The sequence below is a fragment of the Mercenaria mercenaria genome, chromosome 2 (assembly GCF_021730395.1).
Source record: "Mercenaria mercenaria strain notata chromosome 2, MADL_Memer_1, whole genome shotgun sequence".
In the NCBI taxonomy this organism is placed as follows: domain Eukaryota; kingdom Metazoa; phylum Mollusca; class Bivalvia; order Venerida; family Veneridae; genus Mercenaria; species Mercenaria mercenaria.
In genome coordinates, this window is record NC_069362.1 from 13,057,591 (window position 1) to 13,080,869 (window position 23,279).

The window sequence follows — 23,279 nt, forward strand, 5'->3', positions numbered from 1 at the left end:
GAAATTTATAAGTGACATGTGCATGAAGTACTATGAACAGACCAGTCATGATAACCGTTCGGTATTCTTGCCAAGTTTAATTGCCAGATAACCAACCAGTACCAAGATATTAACCTAACCGGAAAATCCCTCTATCAACAAGAGGGGGGTCGTCATGGCCCACTACCGCTCACATGAGTAATACTACACTATACATGTAATTAAATCTGCGATTTTGCCATTTTAGGGGTCATAATTCTTAAGACAAATAGCGTGATATGGCTACTCTTCGAGGAAAAAAGATATATAATTCCTACGATATATAATTTCTAGGCAAGCTTTGTCATAATCAAATCATAACTGTGATCTCTGTCATGTTCACAATGCTAAAGTCAGCAATTTAAGGGACCATAACTCCAGCAAAAATGTTGCTATATAGCTGGTTTTAGTAAGGAACCGAGATGTTATAGATATATGAGCCGTGCCATGAGAAAACCAACATAGTGGGTTTGCGACCAGCATGGATCCAGACCAGCCTGCGCATCCGCGCAGTCTGGTCAGGATCCATGCTGTTCGCTAATAGTTTTTCTAATTGCTATAGGCTCTGAAAGCGAACAGCATGGATCCTGACAAGACTGCACGGATGCGCAGGCTGGTCTGGATCCATGCTGGTCGCAAAGCCATTATGTTGGTTTTCTCATGGCGCGGCTCATATAACTTCTCTACAAGTTTGGTCAAAATGAAATAATAAATATGGCCTCTATTGTGTTCAAGGAAGTGAGATCAAATATAAGTTTAATGAAAATCAAATAATAAATGTAGTCTCCTCTGTGTTCACAAGCAGCATTTTTTACCAAATCAGGGACCGTAACTCGAAGTCAAATAAATGGTTCAATACGGTTGTCTTTGAAAGGAACCGAGATCTTATAGATATACAAGTTGTATGCATATTGAGTCAAAATAACAAAACGTGTGGTCTTAATCGGGTTCATAAGGCTAAAATCAGTAATTATTGCCATTCCAGGGGCCATAACTCCTAGACGAATAAGGTGATATTGCTAGTTTTCGAAAGGAACCGAGATATAGATCTATATTAAGTTCTGTGCAAGTTTTGTTAAAATCAAATGATAAATGTTGTCTCTGTTATATTCGCAAGAAAAATGTGAACGGACGGATCATCGCAATAGCTTACTTTGTCACTTCGTACAAGTGGGCTAAAACATGTTACAAATGTGTTTCAGACGTAAAAATGCACTTTTTTGTTCATTTTTCCGATTGAAAATGACATGTGACAAATGTGATCAGATGTCACATCAAAAATCGGCATCGATCACATTCGTCACAAAAATTGTTACATATGTGCTTGATTTCTGTTACGTATGCGATCTCATTTGTAACACGTGTTACATATGCGATCGCATTTGTAACACCTGTTACAAATGCGATCTGTTACGAATGTGGTCCTACATACCTTAAACGACCTTTCATTCTATTTGCACTAATTATAATTACTTTAAACATTACCTTCAAACAGCTCTCAGTTTATTTATAAGTTCGTCTTAGTTTATAAAGTATAAACGGGGAACATAACTAAAACGTCGATACCCATTTTCAGATTTCATTCAATCGTGTCACACAGTAAACCTCGGGCTATTATTAAACCATTTCGATTCGCCGGGCAGATATATAGATCGGGTTGTGAAAAGAAAATTTAACATAATTGTGGCAGGTTGTTATTACTTATAACCGGTGAATTCATTTTAAAACGGATCTTTCTTTGTACTGAAAGGACAGCGGTTGTTTAGTGTGTTCTTAATTTTCGATCTACCTTGATACATCAGAAAGCTTTTGATATTATTTTCGAAAAGGAAGTCAAAGTTGTTTGGAAGTACATTTTTCATCGTCGGATATGGCTTGGTCGACGACAGCCGTCGCCGGCATCTGGGTTACATGTGTAGCTGCATTATTTTTGGCTGTCGGTTTCTCCATCCCATTTTGGATAAGTACAGTGTCAACAAGTACAGGGACAAATGCTAAAACGTTCAATACTTATGTCGGAGTATGGTATGTTATGGCATGCATTAAGGGCGAGGCAGACTCCTGTAAAACGGGGGCCATAGAACCAGAATACAGCGAGAGTAATCCAGATGGAAAAATTAATGGAACTTCCCAGGATCTAATAGTAGAGAGCTCGCAGTATCATTTAGGTAAGGCGTTAATTAATTTATGTACATTTTGTTTATAATAAGGAAGGTACACGTGCTTGTCAATCAAGTTCATTTAATACAATGTATATCGACCGTATTAAATAATATACAAAGACGTATTTGACAAGAGCGTCAAGAGTATGAACGCCTGAGTGACGTATCTCTAAAGCAGACCTGACATGTACATGGCGTGTTTTGAAAAGCTATTCAACGTCTATTAAATTAGTAGAGTACAACGTTAAATCATCGTAAAGATCTGTCTATGCGCCTAAGTGTTCGTTATTATCATTGTACATTTTGTACACTTTTGGTCTGTCCCAAAATGTCAACAAAATATTCACTGATAACGTTCATATCTATTTGTAAAAACACGCTACTTGCACACACGCACGAATAAAGTATAAAACATTTTCAAATGTCAATCAACAAAGAAAAATAAAAACTATATAACGGTCTCTAATGTTGAATATATCTCATTTACTTGCAAATTAAAAACAGGTGAAATATTTTAATTTGCATTTTGACACGGTACACTATAACAAAAAAATATGCAAATAAGTTTATAGGACTTCGTCAAATAATGATATATGTAGGCAGACGACAATACGTCTTATACAACACGAAAATACCTCGCGTTTGTTTATTTGTCATTTCAATCGTATACTCTCATCTGTCTTTTCGTCTAATTAAGGTACATGTATATACATGGCTAAGTGAGTAGTTCATTCAGTTACGGGAAAATCTAACAACATAAAACAATAAAACAATCCTGTATTCACTCTCATGCTGAGCACTCACGCATACAGTGAAATACATTGTGAAATATTTAAGGATGTAATTTTTGTTTAATTGTTATACCAAAAAGGAAAAAAAATGTACGCAACATTTTTTTATATAAATATATTTTCCCATTCTGTTTCTGATGATGAAAATTATTTTATTTTCCCCAAAATAGAAATCAAACCGTATATATTACCTACATGAATAAAAAGCTTCACTATTTCTAATCGTTGGGTGTGTCCAGTGTGTTTGACCAAATATAAGATAAGATAAAATATATCTAACACAAGCCCGTTCATAGTATTCTAATTTAAAGTTATCTCCCTGATTTTAAAGGGCAGCGCTGCATGACTTCAATTGTCAACAATCCGTATTCTCCATGTCTTGTTTTGACTTGCCAGGCGAGGAAATTTTAACCCTATGATGTAAACGAGACGGTTTTCACCGCCCAGTATATATGAAAAATACCATATCGATTGACCCAGTCCTCCCAAAATTGATAGCTCGGTCAAGTTTAAGATTACTGAAAGCGCAGGTTATAAAGAGAACAAGTATTTGGTTACATACTATGGTCACGAAATTATGACTGTATACTGATATTTCAAAATGCTACCGCCTCCTTGAATTTTAACCAGTTCCTGTGTGTAACACAAGCTAATTTTTTAAATACAAATCTATATTGTAATCCTTCTATAAATACTTCTTAAGTGCAACGTAAATGATAATATTATACAATGTTAACTATAGAATAGACTCTTTACCTATAATCAGTTTAGATATTTAAAATTTTCGAATACCCAGTAATAAGTTAATATTGTACTCCTTAAAAATCCTGAAAAAAAAGCCCTGAAAAACTGGTCATGAAACAAAATTAACGGATTTCATTGTATATACGGTATGTAAAGGATGAGTTATGACAGCACAAGCTATTAAGATGCTGGCCTGTTATAAAATTTCATTCTTCAAAGACCTTTCAAAATCTAGATATATATATTTCCCCATAAACTAGCAGAAAGCACAGTTTAACTGACTTCGTTTCGGTTTTATTGGCCGCGTTTGAATCGACTTGCGTTTTATGTCATAATTTTCGAACTTGGTTCGCACAGGTTGTGAGTCAATGTACTTTTAAAATAAACATTTGTACATTAAAAGGATCGCAGACAATGTGATAAGTATGATTAAGGGCCCATCCTTATGTACAATACACGTGACATGACAAGAGAAAAACCCTGATACCCTAAAAGCTGTATTGTGGCTATTACCTGTTTAAAACGAAAAGCACGTTTATAGCCATTGAAACCAAACAGTAATGTGGTAATATTGAAATCATTGCTTGTTTGTCGTCTTCTTACAAATGATTGTAACTTGAATTGAGAAATGAAAGTAATTGTTATTATTTACGTAAGGGTTATGGGTTCGGTGAAAATGAACTGTCATTGCACTGTTTATTAGTGCACTAGGTGTATTATTTCGGCCCAGAATTGATTTAAGATCTTGGTGTCATCACTGGAACTCCCTGCAAGAAAAAAAAATGTTAATTTCATTTTTTTTTTTCAGTCAGAAAAGGCACTTTTTAGAGATTGGGTATAATAAAGGGAAGTAATTCGAACAAGTTTCTCATTAGCACTAGAATTCCAAGATGTAAGCCTCGTTTACATATATTTCAATGGTGCATCTAGCACTTTTAAAGCATGAGATAGTAAGACAAACTCCCACGTTAAAATGTGTTGACAGTGTTATTGCTCATTCCAAAAATGTCATATTAACTACTTTACATTGCATGTTTATGCTTTTCCCTTGATGTAATCTTAAGTGTTGTTTATCAGCTAAATATCTATATATTATCATCACAATAATCTAAATTACAAGTTTATCACCTTGTAAATGTTACGTCATTGTTTATCTTTGCGACATATTTGCAATCCTCTATTTAAAATCAATATCCTAGATCGATAACCTACATCGATAACAGCATGATAAAAGTGTCAGAAACAATGTTGACATGCGGAGGTCAGTATTTCCCGATAACAATATTTCTCAGCGTCTGTTGTTGTTTTGTTGTTGTTTTCTTTTTCAAGTGACACCTTCCTGAATGAGTTAAGATGATTGCTGGGCAAAGTTGACCATGGACAGCAAATTTACTTCTTTTCATAGGCTGAATACATTGTTATGACTTACGGACATATACCACTAATTTAATAAACCAACAAATAAGATATCGCCCAAATAACATGGGACTATCCATATGAGATAGTCCCCATTAGAAAAGAAAGCTGAAAAAAATACATCCGCGCAGTCTGGTCAGGATCCATGCTGTTCGCTTTCAAAGCCTATTGCAATTAGAGAAATCATTAGCGAACAGCATGGATCCTGACCAGACTGCGCGGATGTGCAGGCTGGTCTGGATCCATGCTGGTCGCAAACGCAGTGTGTTGGTTTTCTCATGGTGCGGCTCAGATGAGCGTTGTCAAAATAAGGTGTAACTACTAATTCTCGCATTGTAAATTTTTTGTACACGCAGTTTGCTGTTAACTATATTTTAGTAAGCATATCTACGTATTTGTTATGGGTTTTTTTATGCATAGACCAGGAAGAATGTTTTTTATAAGTAGTTGCCAAGTTGAATGTAATATGAACATTGGCAAGTATATGCGTTTTGAAGTGTAAAGTATGCAAACAACAAAAGGTTAAATGATCCGCTAGATCGGGTATATTCTAGCACTTCCTGATAGCGATAGAACTGAGTCACACACTGTGTACATACAGTCTGATTTTTGGGGGGAAAAGGTACGAGGTATTGTCGTCACTTGATCGTCGGTGTCGGTGTTGGCGTCGGCGTTGGTTAAATTTTTTGTTTAGGTCCGCCTTTTCTCAAACACTGTAAGAGCTACAGCTTTGAAAATTTGCACACTTGTTTATCATCATTGGCGACTATGGCCTTTTTGTAGTTAGAAAATTTGAATTTCTTGGTTAAAGTTTTCGTTTAGGTCCAACTTTTCTCAAAAACTGTAAAAGCTATAGCTTTGAAACTTTGCACACTTGTTTATCATTATTAGGTGATTACGTAGGCCAAAATCCATAACTGTGATATGCATTTTGTCAGAATTATGTCCCTTTTTGTACTTAGAAAATCTGAACTATAACTCTGTTCTTACATATTGTCCAGCACTTGCACTTGCAGACGAGCGATGGCACCTGTAGGCGGTCCTCTTGTTCTACTATACTAGACCTACCAGGCAAAAATGATATGGACAAAAGTACCGACTAGCCTATATTTTTATTTCCTCCTATAGAATTAAAAGCAAAATTTTACACATAGTTTATGTGTAAATGTAAATAAAACATGTAACAGTATCATATTTTTAATTTTCAATTTCAACCATACTTATGTTCAGTTGTCATTAAGAAATTTTGTGTTAGTATGTCACGCTTACGTATGTCATCACATAGATTATCTATTGAAACTGGCAGATGTAATCAGCCAAGTATACCTGTTAATGATCGTAAATGTTCAGAGTGTGATACTTTAGAGGATGAATATCATTTTGTGATACAATGTAGATTATACAATGATTTAAGGAGACAATTAATACCACCTTATTTCTGGAGATCTCCCAATATGTACAAGTTCATAGAACTGATAAATTCAGAAAATGCAAGAACGGTTAAGCGTCTGGCGTGTTACATAGAAAAGGCATTTAAAATAAGATCGAATGCATCATACAATGCCAGACAATAATAATAAAATGTTGACATATATCACTGATATATAGACCAAAGAGCTATAAAAATAAATAGATTGGCAACTTGAAAGGCATATAGAGCAAATCTCGCCAACCTCCCGTGACAAAAAAAACGAGATCTCGTTTACCGGAAGTGGCGCTTTCTCCACGCGCCATTTTGTATGCGAAAGCAATTATTCATCGGTAAAATAATTATCACCGTATGACCAGGCTTTTTTCTATGGCAAAAAAAAATGTGTACTTCGTGTCTTAAGACCATTTCAAATTAAACTAATTTTGTTTTAGAAGCTAACATGTATTTTAAATGTAGTTTTAAAGGTACAAATTGTAACTCCATGCTCGCCGATGTTTGTTTTTAGTAAGATAACGCCGAATCACGCTCTGACACGAGCTCACGCGAGATTACAGCCAGTTGCCATTCTGTGTATTTTATACTTCTTTGTATAGACTTATAAGGCTAGTTGAATGATATGTGCATTCTAAATATCTTGACAGAGCTTTAAATTATCAGTACATCGTATACATTTTTATTACACATTTTGGTTTGGTGCGCACCGTTTTTATTGTATGTAAATGGAAATTACCATTATTACCTTATTTATTCCAGTACATTACGTTATAACAAGTTATACAATATCATAAATCTATATATGTCATACAGAAAACTATGCAGCAATATAGTACAGGATACTAAAGCTCGATTACATGCTGATCTATTTGTAACTTAGTTTTAAGTATTAATGTCCCATGCTTGTTTCCGTATATGTGTAGGGGAAGTTTCTATACAACAACCATGTGATCGCATTCCACTTGTCAACCTTGTCAACTTTTTTTCGGACAAGATAGACATTAAAGTGGACACCGACACATTATTCTTATCAATATCTTAGTATATTAAACTAGCAAATGTTCCAAAACATTATGGTGTTCCAGTGGTCAACCTTGAGCTATCCAAGGAAGACAACAGTGGATGCACAATTTGATCGCTATTTATTAATGGGAATGACATTTATAATGCTAAAGTTACTTTGTTGTTGTATAAAACCATTTCAAAATTAAATCGGTTGTGTAATTAGATAGATGTATAAAAATGCTATAATATATCCATGTAAGTGTATCATACCGGCAATGAAAGTGAATATTATGTTGTACAGGGGAACAGAATTTCAAGTCTCAGTCTGCTCATTCCCTCCCTTTGTATAATAATTGTATCACTTGATTCGCTATTGATTTGTGATATTTAGTATGGTCATATTCCATAAAAAATGCAAGAATAACTATGCACGATATATATATATGTAAACGTATGATTTTATTAGTAATGACAAGTGCAATTTATAATACGGTCTAAGGGAAACTATACGTTTTCTGTTGAGCTGATTTTTATTAATGACAGTGCTAGCTTTGATATAACTTTCTGCTATTGTCTTCATTAGCCATTGCTATTTCGTATTTTGGAAATATTATTACAACTTTGTATTTATATTGAACACTTCATATGCAGTTGTACGCCATATTATCATGTAAATGTTGCCTCATGGGTCTTATGACCTTCTGGTTGTTTATAAAATAAACTCTTGAAACTCTTGAATCAAAAATGCACATTCATAATAAAAGAAATAAACGTGAATTATTTACGACAAGTGTGTACAAATATGCATGGATTAAAGAATCACATCAACTTAGCCTAGCAAATATTTTCAAATGATACAAGTTTTCATTAATTATATTATTAAGTGCTGCAGACATTTAAATACCATTTAGTATTACGTACACTATGAATACTTAATGTAAGAGCTTAATGCTTAGCGCATTTAAGATCGGTTTAAATGTTTTAAGATCAGTTGAATAGTATGATGTATTTCAATCTAGGTGTCGCACAAACTGTTCAAGTGTAATAAGCCTCGCGGTCGAATGTTTTGTAGGTTACAGACATATAAAAGACTGGAGTTCTTCAATAGTCAGTTCTGTTTTAGGGAACTTGATGGAGTCCGATCTGCTAATTGGTCAAAAATGTCTGTGTGGGTAAAACTATTTTTATTATGAAAAATATATAATTCCAGAGAATTATAAAACATGGTGAAAATCTTTTGACTTTAATGATTTGTTGAAATAATGGATATTTATAACTGTTGCCCGTTTGTAAAATCACACAGAGCAGGCAGTGATGTCATCCAACCACCAAAACAACTGGTAGACGATGTAAAAATTTGATGACTTCTGTGTTTCTTCTGCAAAATGAAGTGAATTGCAAAAGTGTATACTATATAGTAAGAGTTAGCATGGTCACAATGATTCGAAACATTAAACATTAGGTACGGTGTAAGTTGGGCCAGATCAAACATTTTTAGTGAAATCAAGCTTCTTTCAGCTTCTCGCCACAACTGAAGGTTGTGGTTATTTCAAAACAAAACAATATACTGATTTCCCACCCACCCATACTATAGTGTAATATAACAAAAATGCTGCACTATCTTAATAAAGAAGTTTTCATTCCATCCTTACATAATTTGGGTAGATCTTTTTCATCCCATATTTATCCCATTTGCTTCGTGTTACTTTACAAAAGTCTAAACTAGGTATATATAAAACATGTCTGAACGCCTAAAGCACTATATAAAACGTAAAGTTTTGATTCATGTGCACCGATATCTGATTCATGTCAGCACGGGGACAATTTTTTGTTGTGCTCAATGTAATAATCATTTTCATCAGTTGAAATTATCTGTCATAATATATGGCACAGTCTAGCATATGACTGACTCATTCAGGGCGGTTACCACATGTTGGATATTACATTATCTCCATCTATCCGTATAGCCCGGATGTGCTCCCATTTCTTCAGGAATGCAGTATTGTGTTGAAAGTCTTCAAGAAGATAGAGATATAATGTGTTCTAGTTCGATTTATAACAAAACTTGAAGCTGATTTGTAACACATTTAAGTTCTCATTCTGGTAAAAAGCAGCACTGGGGTCATGTAAGGTGATATACAGTGATGGCCCCATTTGAGTTTCGGACCCGTGACCTTCCCGCTGAGCGGCCGACACTTTAACCATTTTGCGACTGTGATCCTATTTATACACACAAATTGTCATGCAGAAAAGAAATGAAGCAAAATTAGCAGTTATGCATATATGTTTTTATGAAATTTTAATAATACGTTTTACATTTGTCATAAAGTGTCTGTTATCCTATTTCTTTTTCCTGTCGGATAAAATGAATATTAACCCTTTTGATTCTGGACACGAATGATCCTGCTTTGCGACCAGTGTAGATCATAATCATCGATGCAGTCTCATCATGATCTGCACTGTTTGCTATTCAGCCAGTATCTTTTTGGTAAACACCCCTTTTAACAGTTAATGGTACTGTCCAAATTGGAAGATGGACAAGTTCATTATAGAAATTTAGCAGGGTAAGGATTGATAACGAAACATGAACAGTGTGGAAAAGATAGCCATTGATTAGAGACCGACAGCTTGTTTATTGTAAATATTGTGAATGAAAGAACAACAAAACATAGTACTATAACCCGAACACAATCTGTTAAGGCTGATAAAATATTTTCTTTTTCATGCGGTCGATCTAACCTGTGACAGATGTTAAACATCTATATAGAATGCGTATACGCTAATTGCTTATGCTTGTATAGTGCAAAGTTTGCATTGAATCCAACGTATAAGTTCGTTTGCTTAAAGTTAATGTTGCCCCAACAAAGTATGAAGTTTACAATTTTATGTACGAAACTGGTAACACGAGATCAAATCAGGTAAAGCTCGCCTTGAGCTCATTTTGCAGTTTCATTAATATGAATGTCAACATTAAAGAAATTAATCCTCTACACACCACGTATTTAAATGTTTCACTTATCTCGCCCGTTTGTTTTACAGATAGTCCGGAAAAAGATGGTTATCAACCGAATTATGGTTCAAACTAAGTAAAGTCTAATACATGTACTTTGCCCTAAAAATCTTTAGATTAATTTAGTTTTTAACCCAGGCTTGTATACACACAGACTCCTGGTTTTTATGCCCCCGAAGGGAGGCATATAGTTTTTGAACCGTCTGTCGGTCTGTTAGTCTGTCGGTCTGTCCGCAATTTTCGTGTCCGCTCCATATCTTTGTCATCCATGCATGGATTTTCAAACAACTTGTCTTGAATGTGTCTCACAGTAAGACGACGTGTCGCGCGCAAGACCCAGGTCCGTAGCTCTAAGGTCAAGGTCACACTTAGACGTTAAAGGTCATTTTTCATGATAGTGCATTGATGGGCGTGTCCGGTCCATATCTTTGTCATCCATGGATGGATTTTCAAATAACTTGGCATGAATGTGTACCACAGTAAGACGACGTGTCGCGTGCAAGACCCAGGTCCGTAGCTCAAAGGTCAAGGTCACACTTAGACGTTAAAGGTCAGTTTACATGATAGTGCATTGATGGGCGTGTCCGGTCCATATCTTTGTCATTCATGCATGGATTTTAAAATTATTGGGCATGAATGTATGCCACAGTAAGACGACGTGTCGCGCGCAAGACCCAGGTCCGTAGCTCAAAGGTCAAGGTCACACTTAGACGTTAAAGGTCATATTTCATGATAGTGCATTGATGGGCGTGTGCGGTCCATATCTTTGTCATTCATGCATGGATTTTAAAATAACTACGCATAAATGTGTGGCACAGTAAGACGACGTGTCACGCGCAAGAACTAGGTCCGTAGGTCAAAGGTTCTAAACTCTAACATCGGCCATAACTATTCATTCAAAGTGCCATCGGGGGCATGTGTCATCCTATGGAGACAGCTCTTGTTTTTTTTCTTTTAAATTAGTAAAAGAGATACCTTTTATAATGTAAAAGATCAAAGCAGAAGTAGATATGCAATTATAGTGGTGATTAAATTCAATGAAGAAGCTCGGTTATCAGGTACAAGCCAGGTATTCGCGTATCATGAAACTGCAAGTACCATATGAAGCAATTTCCTGTAGTTGCTCAAATCTTTCCTCGACACCACTGAGTTTCAGCATTCTGGGTGATATGTTAGTTTGCATTCTAATATGCTTGGTTCTGTTAAAACACGCTTACGCTAAAATTACGTCACGTTAATGTGCGATGACGTCAATGATTTTGTGTATATTTAGACTAAGAGCATATTAGAATCGAAATAATGTATAGCAAAATCTTGTTTTACCTAAATTAATGCTCTCAAAATCGGTTATACGTCGCCAGAATAAGTCACTTGGGCTATTCCGCGGACGTATAACCTCTTTCCGTGTATTAATAACGTTAAAACACGATTTTTCTATACATTATTTCTTAAATAATTGGCATACAAAATTGTCTGATTTGGGAATCGCAAAGAGGTAAACTTTATCCCGATCTGGCAACAAAAGCACCATGAAAATGCATGACATGTTCCTGGTCTGTACTCTACGATTGATTGTAACTAAACATAAATACTTAAAATTAGTTTGCAATTTGCATGTATTAATATCATCATGTACCCACTTTTTAGTAATAATTGTAGCTGGTGAAGGGCACTGATGCGTTTTCTGCCGGATAAGTAGGTGAAATCATGCCATGTTATATGATTACATCTTAAACTGTATCTGGATTGACAGGCTTTAAAATATAAGCAATCGGCTTAAAAGGAAAGAACTTGATAAACACAAAAGTTATTCTAAGATCTCCAAGTCTGATATGAAAAGTTTTCGATATACATTTTCTTTCAATATGCAGCAAATTATAAAAAATAAAATGCCATATATATGTTTCTTGTCGCATTAATATTCACCGTATTTAAATATAGAACGTGTGCAAAGTCAAAATTAACACTTAGCGGGGTATTTTGCAAGACCAGTAATCTTTACGTTAGTAAACTGAAACCAGTTTTTATGCGAAACCAGTAAACTTTAATGGGTTTCCTCTGGTGCGTAAATTTTTCAAATTTTCACACTTTTTTGGTCATCAAATGTTTGTTTCACTTGACCTTTCGCGCTGTTAAAGTCTAAAAGATGCACAGATAGCTTTCAACTTAATGTCCGCCTAAAGAATAGTTATCCATCCCGTATATTACTGTCGCTTTCTTCCCGAAGCTTTTTGATAGCATGGTGATACGACACCACATTCTTAACAACTTGAAAATAATTGTGAATGCATGCCTTGGTTGACTAGCTGGTGAAATTCTTTAGTTTGAGATACGGTCATAAACATCACAGAGATGAGTGTTACTACACTTCTTTAACAGTCCCCTGCTTAAAAAGGACACCAGTAAAGAGTCTTATTAACCTTTACCCTGCTTAAATTCTAGAATGGACTTGTTCATCATTCAATTTGGACAAAACCATTTATTATTCGAAGGAGTGTTCACAGACAGTTTACAGACTGAATAGCGAACAGTGCAATGCAGACTGATCTTTGGTCTGCATTGGTCGCAAAGGCAGAATCGCTTGCCACCAACAGGGTTAAAGATATAGAATGCGCATTTTTCACTAAAATAGTTTATTTTTCGTTACTAACTCAAAATGTAGGAAATCTTCATGAAATGAAATTAACATGACTATATATATAAACTTTGTTTGTAAAAGTAATTAGATTTTGTCACTTTTTATACCTAAGACACAGTTCTGTTTATGCATTATTATGTTTACATAGATTCTATGAAGTAATTGTTTATATCTTTAAATATGAAGTTGGTTTCAGTACATCTTTAAAAGATAAACAGATAGATTAAGACTCAAATAAAGGCGGGTAAACATTTAAATTAAGACTTTTATAAATCCACAAAAATTCTAGAAGCAGAAAATTATAATGTTTATCTATATCACGTTTTATTTGTAATAGTTATAGTATGTGTGAGAGTGTGTTACCAGGATATATCAGAGCTAGGGGTACATCGAGGGTATTTTTCTCTGCACATATCGTCGAGGCCGGTAGGCCGAGACAGATATGTGAAGAGAAAAATAACGAGATGTACCCCTAGCTCTGATATATCCTGGTAACACACGAGCACTACATATTATAACTGTTTAATCGCATAGTTTATCATTAAAATTTATATATTATTTTCATTTAAATTTGTTTATTATTATTTTTACTATTTTGATTTCCTTTCTGCGCCTCGCTGACTGAAACACTAAAACTTCTGTTTTAGAAAATGTGTTCCCCAGATAAAAGTACCCAACAAATTTCTGCATTGGTTTTAAATCTTTGCATTTCATTGGCCAGACATATTGTAAAACTTGTTGTTTTGTTTGTAAAAAAAATCAAAGAAAAAGAAACATTTGAGAAATCTCAGAATTTCATATATTTCATGTATTTCTGAATTTGGCAATAACTATCAAGTTTTTGAAATATTCTAGTTTATTTATTCTTTTACTTTATAAATGTAGGTGTTTGTGACAATTCTTTCTCTGTGAACTGTAAATTGGAGCTAAAATCATGTTTTCTTTGAAAGGAAAAAATTATACCCCCTTGATAGGACCTCAATAGAGAAAAAGTGTTCCGATATATATCGGAACAGTTTTACTGTGCTGATATATATCGGAACACTTTTTTTCTTATGAAACTCCATAGAGATTTCCGTGTTGATATATATCGCAACAGTTTTGTAAGATATCAGCACAGTTTTGTAGTAATAATGTGTGTTACTATGTATAACATGCTGTAAAGATCAAAGGAAAATTGCCGCACTATGCGATAATAGTGTTTACCACAAAAAAATGTGTGCTTGTAGAAGGAATGAAAGATTATATCATATTTGTGATTTGAGTCCCTGTATTTATGGACATGCTTGTTTCGTATGCATGTCAAATGGAATATTGTAGTGTATCCATTCACAGCGGAATAAACCAGGAGATAACAACCAATGTCATGACATGCCTTATTTCGAGGACTACTTAAAACTGTTTTATGCATACTCAGTTGCCTCAATAAAATGTATTCTTTGAATTGTTATTATTCAGTATATTTGACCAGAAACCTGGCATAGATATAGATCAAGTCTTTATCAAAATACAAGTCTTTTGATTTTAACGTGATTTGAGTTATAAAATAGCATACCAAAAACAACCTCGTTAATGTTTTGTGTTCAAGTCGTGAGTTATGGTGGTATATTATACATCCTAATGTTTCTATTTTCAGGCCGATCGGTATGGTGGTGGGTTGTACAGATTGTGACCACTGTGGCATTGGGATTCGTGCTTCTATCAGTTCTAATACTAATATGCTGTAGATGTGCCGGCATACACTCAAAGGGATTCTTCATTATTTCTGCCATTTTAGAATTATTTGGAGGTAAGTGAGGTACTGATGAGCGAATTCAATTTGTATTTCATTTGGCCAACAGAAACATTGCTCTAAAGCTATGGCACGGAGACTTTGTGCCGTGTTGCTCAGCCGTTTTACTGAATGGGCTCAGATTTAAACATATAGTTTCATTTCATAGAATGAAAGAGTTGTCTTAAATGAAAAAAAAAAATAAACAGTATATAAAACATGTGCATTATTCTACTAAATGATCCTCAGTATAAGGATATATTCATCGAATTTTGGAAAAGGACAACACGAATGAGAGGATATCCAATGCCCCAACTTTCACTAAAATATTATACCTTTTGATGTGTACTTCAAATGTAAAAACTCCTTTTCAAAATGTATGTAACTTTACTAAATAATTATGTCAGTTAATAGTGTATGTAGAACTGCAATCATACTAAAATATCACGAAGTAGCAGTCCATTGTTACAGAAGCTTTCAGTATTTTAAGAGGCAGCTTGTTTAAATTAAATATCTTTTGTTTTTACCCTAATATATGTTTATTAAGCTGCTAAAGAAGTGTCATTTTACCAAACTATGCCTAGAAACCGAAAAAGGACTGCAGGAATCGGTCTTACTACCGGAAAATTCACTGTTTTACTATGGTACTATAAACTTAAAACTGTATTAAAACCGTATTTTTTTATGTATTTTTGCAACAATATCTGAATCCTACAGTTGAAAACATAAGTAAGTTTTTCGCTGATTTGAACATATCTAATCATATTTTGCTATGAGTCAGTCATATACATTTTTTGACAGATTGTAATTTGCAGTTAATCTAAGGCAAACAGCTACTTTAAAGAAATGAACATATGAGCCGACCAACATAGTGCATTTGCGACCAGCATGGATCCAGACCAGTCAGCTTTCAAAGCCTGTTGCTATTAGAGAAACCGTTAGCAAACAGCATGGATCCAGACCAGACTGCGCGGATGCGCAGGCTGGTCTGGATCCATGCTGGTCGCAAACGCACTATGTTGGTTTTCTCATGGTGCGGCTCATATGTACTTTTATGAAAACCGTATGAAAAGAGACTACAAATAGTAATCATTAGTATACGCAAGTTTCATCTTAAAACATAAGAACAATTATTACGTATAGTTATGTAAACATAAAACTAACAAGTTTATATGTATAAGTAGTAATCATCAGTATTTTTAAGCGGCTGAATTCCATTCGCTTACAAAATATGGTTCAATAAAATTCTACATCGTTTCAATTGTGCGAAACTACCTTTAAAGTACTATGTATATAGGAAAGAGTAGTTAAGTTAAGTCTTTACTATATAAGTAATATTTATCACTGTATAAACAGGATATATTAAAAACAGATCTGACAGGTTACAATGAGACTTCGGCTCACAGATCATATTACAAACGGAATTAAATATATAGAATAATAAACGAATGTTGTGACAAATGTCGAAATTTGAATCACCCTTTTTACGCTTAACTTAAGTAGAATGAATCACACATGTATCAAGAACAATCCTTGCATTTTTCGAAATTGTACAGGTGCCGTCACTGTTTCGAAGGGAAGTAACTCGTATGAGATATTCCATATATCGGGTGTCTCCCATTCTATGACCTACCTATTATTTATAAGAAATTTTAAATGCGAACTTTCAGCTGTCATGTATACAAGACTTCACTGGATATTTTGTAAGGCGAACAGAAAACATGTACACTGGCATTTCTTTAAGGTTTAACAGAAATCACTAAACCATAGAGAGAAAGAGATGTGTTTTATATGAAATCTGTTAAAAAATATGATATAGTTTGCCTAGTTAATAGAAAACGCTCCACAATGTAAATTTTAATGAAACCCTATAGTTGTAGAGTTACATATTTTAACTTATGTTGCCAAATCAAATGTATAGTTCCGTGTGCGTAATTTTTCACAAATATTCACCAAATCTCCGTTACTATAGAGTCTTTTTTATGTTATTATTTTGAATGATTTGGAATCAAAATCTTTCTATTGTCAAAAGCGATCTTAAGAAAGACAGCTGCGCTAACTGTTTTAACACTTAAAATACATGGAATATAATAGATTCCCGACATCATTAAATTTTATGCTGCATATAAACAGCTCTGTAGTTTGTATTGTTCTAGGTCTTCCGGAAGAATAACATTACGCCGTCACTTCCGTTTAATCAAATGTGCATAACTACCTTAAATAACTGTCGTTAAAGCATATTATAAAATCTCATGTTACAACTTTGAATACTTACTTTGTACGTACCGTATGAAATTGTCAATAGCTGTATAGTATTACTCGTTATTTGCAAACAAAAAAGTTTTGTCGTACCTGTTTTCAAGGTAGACAGAAAGAGGTACATAATAATACACAGATAGAAATTCAAATTAATCTACATGTCAACATTTTGAAAGCCTAAAAATTGATGAAATCTGAACTCCCAGTTTGATGAACTATTATATATGTAAATTATAATATACTGTTTCTCCAGAGTGACATAGATCTCGAACTTAAAAGATGAAACGAAAGAAAAATATTCAACTTCAACGATACATAGACACCAACTTCATAACAGTTAACCTGACTTTTTTAACGAAATGTTTATATATATGAGCCGTGCCATGAGAAAACCAACATAGTGGCTTTGCGACCAGCATGGATCCAGACCAGCCTGCGCATACGCGCAGTCTGGTCAGGACCTATGCTGTTCGCTTACAGTTTCTCTAATTGCTATAGGCTTTGAAAGCGAACAGCATGGATCCTGACCAGACTGCACGGATGCGCAGCCTGGTCTGGATCCATGCTGGTCACAAAGCCACTATATTGGTTTTCTCATGGCGCGGCTCAATTATATTAGCTGACATTCATGTGTGCGTACAGCACACGATCCGTCTTCTACGCTTTGGTTGAATTTTTTGTTATACTTAATGATTCATTTGTATCACTTACAAACATAACTTTTACAAAATATCTCTTTAGATAATAGTGCAAATATATCTTAGATGCAAAAACTACGTACACAATATTATTAAGCATGTGATAAAATATTTTATAAGCGCTGTAATATTGTACTGAAATTACATTTTTGCACAGGAACCTGAGTAACCTAGTCACTGCTCATATTTTCATAAAGTAATTGTAGTCATTTAAAAAAATTGCTAGCAATCCTTATATGAGCCGCGCCATGAGAAAACCAACCTAGTGGCTTTGCGACCAGCATGGATACAGACCAGCCTTCGCATCCGCGCAGTCTGATCAGGATCCATGCCGTTCGCATTCAAAGCCTATTGCAATTAGAGAAACCATTAGCGAACAGCATGGATCCTGACCAGACCGCCGGATGCGCAGGCTGGTCTTGATCCATGCTGGTCGCAAACGCACCATGTTGGTTTTCTCATGGCGCGGCTCATATCTAGTATTGATATTTTTTCGAACAAAATACCATTTTTATTCATAACCAGTAAACCGTAATAATGTGAATGAATTTTAAATGACACTCAAATGTATTTTTAAATTGATTTCACATTCATTCGGCTCAGTAATGAAGCTTGTACTAAAATTGTTTACAAACACACACCTTTGATCATTTAAATTGCTGCCAGTAAAATAGAATAATTTCGAGCCAGCAAGTATAAGGTAAAAAAAAAAAAAACTAGGACAGAAGGTTAAAAAAAACTTCAGCTAGAAGACATGTCTCACAATCAGCTCTTGCTTCTGAGCGGTTGGTTTTTAGCACAAATTTGGGATTGACCAATGACAAAGCTGCACTCTGAGTCATGCCTCCAAACCTTGCGACCTTGAACCGGTTTCAGGCAAAGTATAGCAAAAATTTTATCCAGTTTCTGAGAAACAATGGATTGGATCCTCATATATTACAGATTCTTTATATATGTTAACATTTTACGAATATGTCGTCAGAAAGCCACATCATTTTCATATTTGGGTGTGTTTCAGGTTCATTGAGTTGTTTGTCTTTTTAGTTTATAGAAAAAGATAATCATATTTGCTCGTTTGTCACTCATGCTAGCTGGATTTCTCTCCCTCGCATGCCTTTCTTATTTATAAAATAGTTTCATTTTTTTTTTCTTTCAGGGTTACTTTCCCTTGTCATTTCAATACTTACGGCAATCGGCATAGACGTATGGTTCGATTTCATAGAAGAAGTAGAAATCACTGCTGAAACTTTCCCCTGGTCAGTGCTGTGTTTCGGACTCGGGGGCTTACTAGCCCTAGTAGCTGCTGCAATTATCATGTATGTTACATGCTACTGGTATAAACTCGGAAAATACTTCGAAGGCGACGGAGATTCTCAGGAACAGCAAGAGCAGCCGATGTCAAACCTTAGTAAGTCGTACGATCGCCCAAGAAAGCCACACGATAGAAGGGACTACGACTATGACAGACGATACGATCAAAGCAGGGATTTTTCAAGCTCAAAAAAGTACCGAGACACCGGGAGAGACTATTCGCGTGACTACAATACACGTGATTACTCTTCACGTGATTACTCTACACGTGATTACTCTACACGTGACTATGATCGTAGTAATGCGGGATACGACTATAACAGTTATGACAGAGCTTACAGTAAGAGCAATGCTTACGACAATGGCTATGATAGATCGCACACACGTCCCTCAGACAATATGTATCGACCTTATGATCAGTACCGATACTAAACACGTAGCCAAAATTAATATAGCCCTGCAGCATTATGGGTGAAACTTACAATGACTGCGTTATAAAGAATGTACATGGCAATTCTAAAAGCATGATCACTTAACTGTTAGCCATCATAAAAAGACTTCTTTTTTTTTAAATTCATGCGTCTGCATTAGTCACGTTATGACTTTTAAGCTGCAACTACACCAGATTTGACATACAATATCAGGTTTAAAATTTGAAATGTAATAAGTCCAAGACACTTTTAAAGTACGAAATATCTATTTCTGCCAAGACAGCCTTTTTCCTAGAAAGCAAAGCAGACGATTTTATCGCAAGATCATAGAGGGACCTTAATAATTCGCAGTTATAAGTTCCAGATAATGGTTCTTCCATCCACAAGTTGTCAGGTGTCATACATTTGTGTGTGTGTGCGGCAGCGTAATAGGTGTATTTAGGGTATAAAGTCTGTGAGTACATGTTATACATGGTGCATATAAAATGGACCTAGTCCAATACATTTCATCTTAACCAGCTTGAATTATATATTATTTAAATACCGGATTTCTTTTAATTGAAGATAAATAGAAAGATGATAAAAGCAAGAAAAATGTTTTCAGTTAAATAAGCACACTGTAGAATCAGAAAGAAAAGCCAAATAACCCACGTTTCCTTTAATACTATATTGCTTGAAATATTTCATTATGGTACCACAATGTCAAGCATGAGATTTCAACAAAATAGTGCAAATTGAGGTACAGAGCTCTACAGAGCAAACCAAACTGAAAACTATTTGAATTCGCCATTTTTTCGCTTTTAGGGGTAGTGTAACTTTTATCAGATATCCGGAGCTGAAAGGGAGAAATTAATTAGTATTCACCTTCCGTTTTCTAGATGATATAACACTCAGTTTAGTCCTGTTTCAAGATTAAATCTAGATCGTTTGCTTCTCTCTAGATATTTTTTTGACTGGCAAATACTTCTTTCGTTACATTATATTTTTTTCAATGCAAAATTCTGTATTTGGACGACAGCATTTAAGGCGATTTTTAGAGGACATAATTGAGCCGTGCCATGAGAAAACCAACATAGTGGGTTTGCGACCAGCATGGATCCAGACCAGCCTGCGCATCCGCGCAGTCTGGTCAGGCTCCATGCTGTTCGCTTTTAAAGCCTATTGGAATTGGAGAAACTTTAGCGAACAGCATGGATCCTGACCAGACTGCGCGGATGCGCAGGCTGGTCTGGATCCATGCTGGTCGCAAACCCACTATCCTGGTTTTCTCATGGCACGGCTCATATACTTAAATATCTCCTGTTATTTATTTGTTGTTTTTTTTTTTGAGATTGTGACAATTATAACGAGCATTTTTTATTTCGAAAATTAACATTTTTGAATCAATATTGACATAAGTAAAAGATGACCTAAAAATGAAAACAAAGAGAAAATCTGCACTCGCACATTACATATTATGGGAACTGTTTTTTCCGGTGTCCTGGATTGTGTGTATTTGTATGAAGCTATTTACCATTTCACAAGATTTACACTAGTTTTATTTCCCTTTTCCATTTTTTTACGTCCATCTTTTTTAACTTTGGTCAGTTATTTTCTTTGTTTGAAATTTGATTGTAAGGTTGTAAGAGATTATCATTTTTATCATAAAGATATATTGGGCCTCAGTACCCAAATGGTTGATGTTGTTGATTTAAAATCACTAGCCCTTCACCACTATTGGTTCGAGCTTTGCACGGAATAAAAGAAGTTAACAAACCATGGTCCATGATGTGCTTACTAGTGATGTTCCGATTGTCGCCGATGTTCGATTAATCATCGCCAAAGTTTCAAAGTCGGCGACATCGATTCTGACTAAAAAGAATCGATTCTAGTCGCCGATTTTGTTAAAAAATTAAAATCCCGCTTTCTAGACTTTTTCAGATACTTCTCGCTGTTTAGCTTAAATACTTTTGATACGTTTGCTCTTTTATAGTCTTTGGGTTAGTGTTTCAAAATATATCTGCTGTTTAAAATAGAGAACGCTGTCAGGCCAGCTGTCATGATCGTAACAATAATAAAAAATTTGTTGCCCTGGCAGTAAAAAATCAGACGCCTTGAAATATTTTGGGTTCTGCATGAAGCCTGAATGCCGGGTATTGGCTCCTTTTAAGGAAATCTTTGATATTACTAGAGCTGTTTGCAAAATATGCTTTAAAGCGTACATTAACGAAGGTACCCCACCCACTTTTTTTTCTAACTGGAAATAATTTTCAGATTTTATTTGACAAGTTTTTATTATTCATTCAATACAAAATTGTGGATTTCCTTAAGAAAAAGATGATAAACTAATTCCAGATTTGCCAGCAATGTCCCCAGCATATATTCTATGTCATATTTGGCAGTGCATCTAGCATGGCTTGAATCTTGAGTCATAGAGAAAAGATGAATTATAGTTACTTTTGCATTTCGTCCAATAGTTCCTCCCAGATCGCAGTTTGGACTTATTTGTTCAAAGCTTTGAAAAAGCGGTTAAGCTATCGGTTGGTTAACTTTTTAGGCTATATGTCGACATTTTAGAAGAATTTGAAAAACAAATCTTTGAGTTAAGGACTGCCTTTATAGTGAAATAAAAAAAAAATCCCATCAAGACAAATATTTTGAGTCAAGATCTAACCAGCAGATAAGTTAACAGCCGGTTAAAGATTCGAACAGCAGGGCCATAATTGCCCAGCAGTTGCTTAAGGCTGTACAGTACAGTAGCTGTGTCATAGAATTCTTCATAAAAAGTAATAAAAGTAGTCATAAAATAATCTGAAAGTCTTGAGAAAGGTTTGCTGTTACTACCATATTGCCACATTACATAAGTCTATTTTGATCTTTCGGTTCCGATTCTTTCGATAAATCGAATCGGAGAGAGATTAGAATCGGACCGATTAATCGATTCTGCTTCAGCTGTCCGATTCTCATCACTAGTGCTAACTCAGTTAGTGTTCAGATGGGCTCCCGGATTCTTCATTTACCGGTTTTTGTTGCGTCTTCAGATCCATCTATACATTTATACATAAATTTATACAGTTTTTTTTCTGATGGCATATAAATCCTCATGTTTAGACAATACCAAAACTCACCATGCATTAGCTAACAATTTTGTGTTTTGAATGAAAAGGTTTAATTCCTATAGCCATTTTTGTGAAAGTGAGTGCAATCTGTGCTGTATACACTAGCCGCCAGACCTAACGTGTTTTGATAGATTTTTATACGTAAGATATATTGTGTATTTTTATGAAAAATATTATTATGACCATATCAAATATAGAGAATATCAAGATTTTAACAAATAAATACTTTTACACAATTTAAAGTTGTTGGTTTTTCTGTGGAATTCAAAGTCTATGTAATAGAAAGAGCATGGAAACTCGAGGGTAAACGATTTGTACAAGGGGGCGTAGCCCCCGAGTATAACTTGTTTACCCGAGAGTTTTAATGTTCTTTCTGTTTTGTATCATAGCCATCCATATATGGTAGTTGTAGGCGTTCCACATTGCCATATACAGCAGTTCAGTGGGTACTTAAAATCCTTGCTTTACCAATGTGTAAAGCCCAGGTAAAATAAACCAATG

The 23,279-nt window shown here is 34.9% G+C and overlaps 1 protein-coding gene across 1 annotated transcript; it reads left to right on the forward strand.

Moving 5' to 3' along the window:
- Positions 1-1,598: 1,598 nt before the first annotated feature.
- Positions 1,599-23,020, forward strand: LOC123563225 (uncharacterized). The gene is made up of 3 exons (XM_045355911.2): positions 1,599-2,186; positions 14,847-14,999; positions 19,095-23,020. Exons 1-3 carry the CDS (start codon positions 1,889-1,891, stop codon positions 19,679-19,681), a joined length of 1,038 nt encoding a protein of 345 aa, XP_045211846.2. The 5' UTR covers positions 1,599-1,888; the 3' UTR covers positions 19,682-23,020.
- Positions 23,021-23,279: the final 259 nt, after the last annotated feature.